Raw genomic sequence first — 8156 nt, forward strand, 5'->3', positions numbered from 1 at the left:
CTCCCTTCCTCCTCAATTGTCATTCTGTCATCTCCACTCTCTCATCCTCGGTTCTTCTTATTATCTAACTTTTCCTTGACTCCTTCCTCTGTCTGTCTCCTTTTCTTCTTGTTCTCCTTGCTCTCCACCTCCTTCTCCTTCTTTTCCTTCTTCTCCTCCTTCCTGCCTTTCTTCTTTCCCTTCTTCTTGTTCTCTTTCCTATTCTCCTTCCTCTTCTTCCTCCTTTCCTCATTCTTCTTTGTCTCCTCCGCCTCCTCCTCTTCCTCCTCCCGCCTTCTTCTTCTTCTTCTTCTGCTTCACCCCAACTCACTTACAGATTACGCAGTGGAGGAGAGGCCTTCGGAAATCGTCCTCATGCAGCAGTTGGAGGAAGGAGGTCCAGACCCGCTGGTGTTCGTGCTCAACGCTAACCTGCTCGCCATGGTCAAGCTCGTTAATTGTGAGTTACATTTAAAGCACTGATTTGGATGCATGTTTGGAGGAACAGCAGCGAGTGTGCAGACCTGCTTCGAAATTCATAATTTAATGATGACATAAGGGAAACTGTAAAATACATATTTGCAAAATGTGCATTTTTAATCATGCCTGATTTAGCCTGCGGAGTTCTTCGTTGCCCCCTTTTCAGATGTAGACTGTGTAACACTGTTTGGTGAACCTTTGTGTTTAAGTAGTAACAGCTTTGCTATAAGACTTAAATATTACACAAATATACATTATGCAATATTCAGACCTGACAAGAACATTACAGAAACAGCTGCAAAGCTCAGACAGTGTTTGGTAGTTAGTGTGCCATTAAATACTAGTAGTTAGAATGTCTGTTTGTGCAGATTTAACCTTGTGCTTGTGCTGTCTTTATCGTAATCTGAAAGCATTCGATTTAGCCTTGTGTTAAAATCTTATCAAGATGTCGTTGAGTCCAGTCAGTTGTTACTTTCATTACTTTTATATTTCCTTAGAGTTGCCACACTTGGTGTTGATTTGACTTATAATATAATAATAATGACCTTATTTCTATAGCACTTTTTAAAAGCAGAGTTACAAAGTGCTTAACAGAAAGTACAGAGAAATGGAGGATACTCAGGAAAGCATTGTAGCATCTGCTCTCATCAGCTGAATACATCCTCGATATGTGGACGACACATCAAACAGATTTTTTAGCATTAGAAGCTGAAAATTAGGTTTGCTCTGTTTACTCTACACGTCGACTCGGTCACTTGTCAGTGTTGACTGCTATGCACCAAAACAAGTCAAACTACTTGTGTAAAAATATACTTGATTCACATTCTGCTTAAGTAAGGCTGTTGATGTGACATTTAAGTAAAAGTTACTAGTCACTGTTCATGCAAGATCCGTATCACTTAAGAGGCTCATGTGACGTTAATGCCTCTGTTGTAACTCAGTAATAAGTTTTCTGCTCTTTCAACCCTCAGACGTAAACCGGAAGTGCTGGTATGTGACGACGAAGGGCATGCACGCTGTCGGCCAGGCGGAGGTCGTCATTCTGCTCCAGTGTCTCCCTGACGAGAAGACCATCCCCAAAGACATCTTTACCCACTTCGTGCAGCTCTACCAGGAGGCCCTCAGTGGTAAGAGTGACACCAGCAGCTCCACGAGGAAGCTCACTGTGAATTTAGTCCACCTCCACCGTGGGCCCAGTCTTGAGGGAGGTAGCAGCTCATTAGTAGTTCTGTCTGCAGGTCTGGAGGTGAGCTCACCTGTCTCTGCCCGGTAAAAAAAAAAAAAAAGAGCAAACGCTAAGTAATGTAGAATAACGCAAGGGGAAAATGTTTGAGCTCTAGTTTTTGTTCCACAGAGGATACAGACGCACCTTGTCGAGCTCCATTTAAAAACCAGGTTACTGCCCACCGCTGCTGTGTCTGTTTTATGAAAAATGGTCCCAACATCAGCGTCCTGCTGTCAGGTTGCCTCCCTCCAGGCGTGACACCTCACCGCCGCTTGTCTTGCGTTTTTAACTCCGTATGCTGCAGAGCAAAAACGGATAATATCGTCTGACTTTGACGACTCGCTCCCCTCGGGCTGTTTCCTTTTTCATATTCGCACCGGAGCAGTTTCAGGCTGCTGGAAAGGAGCCATGTTGTGCGCGTCGCTCCCGATTAAGTCGGCGTCAGTCAGGCCTCGGGAAGAAGTGCTGGCTTTAGCAAGTCCCATCCGCTGAGCTTTTTTTCTTGTCATTAGGGTTATTGTGTTGTGTGCTATCTGAAGCCATTGATTCCTCCGGCAGATAATTAGAAACATGAACCGTGTGTGGGTAATATGAGCTTGTAGAGCGAGCAGGCGAGTGTTTATTCACTGTTGAACTTAATACAGACGAAGCAAGACACTGAGTAATCCCAGTTTTTCATATCTATCTAATTTTTTTAGCAGATGAGGACTCAACGTTCTCTTTGCTGCATTTTATTCTATTGCACCTGTACAAATATTACATTACTCTTCTTTTTTCCCCGACTTCTCCTTCGCTATGCGTCTCCTCTCAGATTTCACCAACCCTCCTTGCATCACCTGTATCACTAACCTTTCTCTCCTCCTTCGTCTTTAAGGCAACGTGCTGAGCCACCTGAGTCACTCGTTCTTCACGCAGAGCTTCCTGGGCAGCAAGGAGCACGGCGGCTTCCTTTACATCAGCCCCTCCTTCCAGTCGCTGCAGGACCTGCTGCTGCCCAACCCGCCCTACCTCTTTGGCATCCTCATCCAAAAGTGGGAGACGCCCTGGGCCAAGGTCTTCCCCATCCGCCTCATGCTGCGACTGGGAGCAGAGTACCGATGTAAGTGCAGAGGAACACCAGGCTACCTGCTGTGTGGTCATAGTGATTAATTAATAACGATGATGTGATTGTGGTGATTTAATGTCATTCAAATGTGTTGCCAAAGGGTCGGATGAAATGTCGTACAGAACACGATTAGAGAACATGCTGGCAGTGTTTCTGTTGGCTGACAGAGGCCTCATCCACAAAGTCAGAACTGCACGGAGCAACTGTTTGTCAGATTTGACTGCAGTGGGTCAGTGGGAAAATAAAAAAACAAAGGTTATCTCAGAAAATATTCAATATATTAAGGGACAATTTCACAGATATATTTATAAATACCACTTTTTTATGCTATAAAGATTTCAAACAAATCAGAGATGGTCAAGCAGAAGGCCACGGATGACTTGTGACGGAAGAACCCATGTATGAAAACTCGCCCACTGACCAATTAGACTCTTGGAACATAGCATTAGCATTCGCAGAAGGTCCCATTGAGCCTGCTGTGCGGATACTGAGAGGGGAAGGATCCATCCAAAAAGACTTTCCCTGACGAGCAGAGATCTGAGAGATGTGGATTCCCAGCGGAGAGAACTCCTCTTTTCTGTATTTTTTGTTCCTGTTGACTACAAGCCATTTCAAAGTTGTTTCATTGTTCTTCAGGCCTTTGTGCAGCCATTTGATCCTAAAACAGAGACTGATTAAAGCTCTAAAGCCTTGTACTTGTTGACATTTATAAGATTTGCAAGTATAAGCCTTCTTCAATGTTTCAGCGATGTTTTTTCATTTGTTCTTTATTTGCTCCCAAGACTGTTTAACATCATCACCGGGGCTGCACCTGCAAGACTTAAGCTAAAACTGTCTTATATACACCACAAAAATCCATCTGCAACACATTTATTTAATGGAATGCACAATTGTATTTATGTTCAGATCTACTCATGTGGCAGTGATGTTGATAAGCCGATTAACTTCACAGTTTGTTTTTTTGCCACCTTTCCTTCCTGGCTTTGGCTGCAGCAACTGTGTTACTTTTAGTTAAGTGTTATTTATTTGCAGTCCACATTGGTTTAGAATAATAGTTTGTGATAAATATGCAGCTCTCGAACTGTCCATGTTGCAGTTGATCACCTGGTGCCGCCTCTTTTATGTGAATGCCCCTGTGGCTAGATTCAGAAACCCAAGTTTAGTTAACCAGCTTCGTGTAACCGCTTTGCCTGACTGTGGTGGTTAGGTTTAATGAAACCAGATAAAAAAAAAAAAGACATCATGGGCATGTTGAACTTGCTTCATAGTACAGGCTTGTTAAGTGAATGGCAGATTGGGCAACTTTTTGAAGGATGGAAGTGAAATTAACTGTGCATCCACCTGGAGGCTGACTTATATTGAACATGTAGAGAGTAAGTTTACTCAGAAATAAAAATAAAAGAAGGACCAGCCCAGTCTAAAGCTTGGACCAAAACAACACCAAGTTTACATGGCGACGTTATTCCAAATGGTGTGACTATCCTCTGACGGCTTCTTATGGTAAAATTTTTCTATCCAGATTGATCTGGAGAGCTTAACGCGTCAGTTGTCAGAGGAATCCTGTCGACATCACACCAGCCTTCCTTTTGCACATTTCTTTCTCACAGCTTCCACATGAACCAGGAAGTCTTGTGAGGGGTTTTATCGGAGAGGCTCCTTCCCACCAAATCCTCTCCTCTTACAGCCAGACCTGCCAGCACAGAGCGCCGCCTGGCTCCGTTAAGCCTCTTGCCTGCATCCGGCAAGCACGGATAGAATATATTAACAAAGCCATGTACAGTCGAAGCTCTTAAACACCAAATGTTAGAGTCGCCGTGAAATTAATCCACCTCACAAATGGTGTTCTTCTCCATGCCTGCACCTCTTACCTTCAGGGCTGACCGGCAGAAGGCCGGGAGGCTCGTCAGCACACGGTTCCCTGCTGAACTGCAGATTGAGGCTGAGATTTTTTTTATTTATTTATTTATTTTTATTGCTAATGAGAGTTTGTAGCGAGATCTTATTTCCAGCTGTTTGCTGAGATAAGGCTAAAAATAGTCATCTAAGAAGCTTTGGTTGCAGAGAAAAAAGCAGCCTTATTTTTCACTTGTGGATTAGGAGCGTTCCTCCGTACTGCAGGCACAATTCACTGTATTTGATGTGTGGTCTCTTGTTCAGTTCATTTGCATTTGTGAATGAAGAGGAGCAAAAAGCGGAGGTTGTGCAGTTGATAAAAACAGGAAAAGACCTGGAAAATCCTGACCCTACACAATGAGGAAGCACTAGTGACATAATCTAATAACAGCAAACACCGAAACTATTTCTAAATTGACATTATTCAACCTAATATATTTAATAAACATCCATGAAAACTTGATGAAGGTTAACACATTCCTTTTGTGCATTTACTAATCACTAAACTTCTTGTTTTGCAGTTTATCCATGTCCACTGTTCAGCGTTCGCTTCAGGAAACCCCTTTTTGGAGAGACCGGTCACACTATCATGAATCTGCTTGCTGTAAGTGCTTTGATTTCCTCTTCATGCGCTTTATTGTTATTTATTTTCAAGGTCGAGAGACTCTGCTGTACGCTGTGGAAGTATAACATTTGGCTGAAATTCAGTTTCTGACATTTAAACACATCCTGTCTGCATTGAGAGGGTTTTGTTAAACAGGGATGTAGCTTTTTCAAGGGCCCTCATTAGAGTGTTTTGTAGAGCTGGGTTAATTTTTCACTCTCTTCTCTGCACATCCCTGCTGCAGGACTTCCGTAACTACCAGTACACGCTGCCGGTGGTGAAAGGTCTGGTTGTGGACATGGAGGTGAGGAAGACGAGCATCAAGATCCCCAGTAATCGCTACAATGAGGTGAGCATCCAGCTTTTTTTTTTCTATGATAACATCATAAGCCAGTTTAAAAAAAACAAAAAGGTTACTGTCACCCCTGTAGTTCAGATCACTTAGTCTGGTCCAAAGCAAAAAGTTCTGTTTGGTGTTTTAGTCCTGGTCTGGTTGTTGTTCTGACTGGTAAACTGCTCTATAGGTTTTTGTTATGTGTAAAGAGCTCAATGGGGGGAAAAAAATGATCAGAAGCCTTTTCAGTTTAATTTGTGCTTGAGGATAATATTCAGTTTTTGCAGGAGTGTTGTAAAGTACCTTGATGTATTTTTCTGATATTTAAATTATATTGCACAAAAAATTGAAATATTACCATATTATGAAACTAATATTGCACAAACTATTGAGAAGGTGATATTAGGACGGACTTATTGTGCAGATTTAAGTGTCCGATGTTTCTTCTCTTCTTCCTGCAGAAGAGGGAGGATAGTTTCTTGAGCATTTTATCCGTATTTTTAACTGTTAGCTGCAGCCAATAACTATTTAGATTGTCATGTGACATAAGCTGCGCCACTGACTGGACTCAAAGCAGTTTCATCTGGACATGGAACGATGTCCACCGAGTTCATTTTTTGTTACTGATAAATTGATTAATGATTGATAACACTGCTGACTGTCAGTTAAGACGATTGGGGAAGATTTTTGTTCTACATTTGCTGTGTATGATGTGCAAGCCTGTTTCCATAGTTACCAAACAACCCCATATTTCTGCACTGCTTCTGCACCAGAGTCGGTTGTTGAGTTCACACCAAAGTTTGATCGACTTGCCAGTGTTTGTTTTAACCCTCCAAGCAACTCACGAGCGCTGCTATCACAGCAGTTTGCCTATCCAAACACAAACATAACAACAACACAAAATAACTCAGCAAACGCATTGTTTTATAGTAATTTAATGTAGGCTCGTAGCAAGCCATTGTTATCTTTGTTTTATGACAATGTTAGTGATGTGTGGATATTACTGTGAACCAGAGGATGCAGAACTGATACAATGGTGATCTGTCAATCACAAGGTAGCCCCGCCATTAAACATGCCCTGCTTTATCATCTGCTTTACTCTAAATGGGACCATAACTTACTAAATGACATCATTCTGTATTCAAAAAGTCTTACCAGTAGCGACTGAAACCACAAACTCATTAGAAAAACGTGAGAAATGGCATCATTCTCTTATAGTTTTCTATAGAATCACACTTCTCGAAAACAGAGGAGCTGCCATCAACACATGTTCGTTCTGTGTAGGTGATATATGACAGACCCCCCTCTGCAGCTGAAGTTAAGCGTAGGCTGCCCACTTGTTAAAACGCTGCTGCCTCGAGGGTGTGAATGAACGTCCGAGCAGAAGAAGTGATACACACCGAGCACCATTTGGCTGAGAAAGAAAGCGGCGGAGGAGAGAGTGGTGTTGGTTGTAGCGTTTGGCTGCTGATGCAGTAACAGATGGGAACCCAGTAATGTGAAGTGGGGACTGTTACTCAACAGCTTGCAAGCGAGTCTTTAGCGCAGCAAGTGGTTAAAGCCCTCCAGATTTTCAGTTTTATTTCTGATTTGCAAAGGACGGCTTCAGAGAGGCACAGAGGCAGGGGATTTAGCCGAATTAATATGTGGGATCTTTCAACTATTGATATCCACCCGTGTCACTGTCTTTTGCTGCAATCTGTCATCGCAGCGCCGTCCCGTTCAAACTGAGGACTTTACCCACAAGCCCGCCGCAATTAGGCTTAACCAGACAGGCTCTCTTAAGCCCATTTTCCCCAGCACACACCCAAAGGGCTGCTTAATTAGTCATGCATATCATTTGTCCTTGCAGCTGATGAAGGCCATGAACAAGTCCAACGAACACGTGCTCGCCATGGGGGCGTGTTTCAACGACCGCGCCGACTCCCACTTGGTGTGCGTCCAGAACGATGACGGGAACTACCAGACGCAGGCCATCAGCATCCATCACCAGCCACGCAAAGGTGCTGACACAGAAGCACTCATCAGATTTAAAACTTCCTTCATCTCTCAGCGTGTCTGGGTGTTATGTCCAGCTTGTTGTCTGGAAAACTGTTTTCCTGGAAATCCTCCTCCTGACTGTGTGTCTGTTATTGTTTGTCTTGTGTGTTTGCCTGAAAATAACAAAACCTCAGTGGTTGCTTTGTGAATTTTAACTGGAATTGTGATTAATTTTTTCTCTCTCTTCTGTGTTTTTTTTTTATCAGTTACTGGAGCCTGCTTTTTTGTGTTCAGTGGTGCTTTGAAAGCCTCGTCTGGCTTCTTAGCCAAGACCAGCATTGTGGAAGGTGAGAACTGCGACAACAAACTGCATGTTGGCTGGAAAAATGCTGAAATATTAGTTTTGTTTATTTGTTGCCTCACGAGGTTCACGTTGCCTCCAAAGAGTCATGCCCATGCAGGCAAAAACTCATAATTAATGCTGCAGCTAGAGGTTGTAGTTGAAGATATGAGGATATATATATATATATATATATATACACACACACACACACAC

The 8156-nt window shown here is 42.9% G+C and overlaps 1 protein-coding gene across 2 annotated transcripts in view; it reads left to right on the plus strand.

Moving 5' to 3' along the window:
• zfyve9a (zinc finger, FYVE domain containing 9a) overlaps positions 1 to 8156 on the plus strand; it is a 46534-nt gene that overhangs the window by 23660 nt on the left and 14718 nt on the right. For both annotated transcript variants that reach the window (XM_008279658.1, XM_008279659.1), the window contains exons 9-15: positions 317 to 439; positions 1431 to 1586; positions 2559 to 2783; positions 5204 to 5286; positions 5531 to 5635; positions 7473 to 7623; positions 7867 to 7947. In XM_008279658.1, coding sequence (XP_008277880.1) covers positions 317 to 439; positions 1431 to 1586; positions 2559 to 2783; positions 5204 to 5286; positions 5531 to 5635; positions 7473 to 7623; positions 7867 to 7947 — 924 coding nt within the window. The remainder of the gene's footprint in view (positions 1 to 316; positions 440 to 1430; positions 1587 to 2558; positions 2784 to 5203; positions 5287 to 5530; positions 5636 to 7472; positions 7624 to 7866; positions 7948 to 8156) is intronic.

The sequence above is a fragment of the Stegastes partitus genome, unplaced genomic scaffold (assembly GCF_000690725.1).
Source record: "Stegastes partitus isolate 25-593 unplaced genomic scaffold, Stegastes_partitus-1.0.2 Scaffold167, whole genome shotgun sequence".
Classification (NCBI taxonomy): Eukaryota; Metazoa; Chordata; class Actinopteri; family Pomacentridae; genus Stegastes; species Stegastes partitus.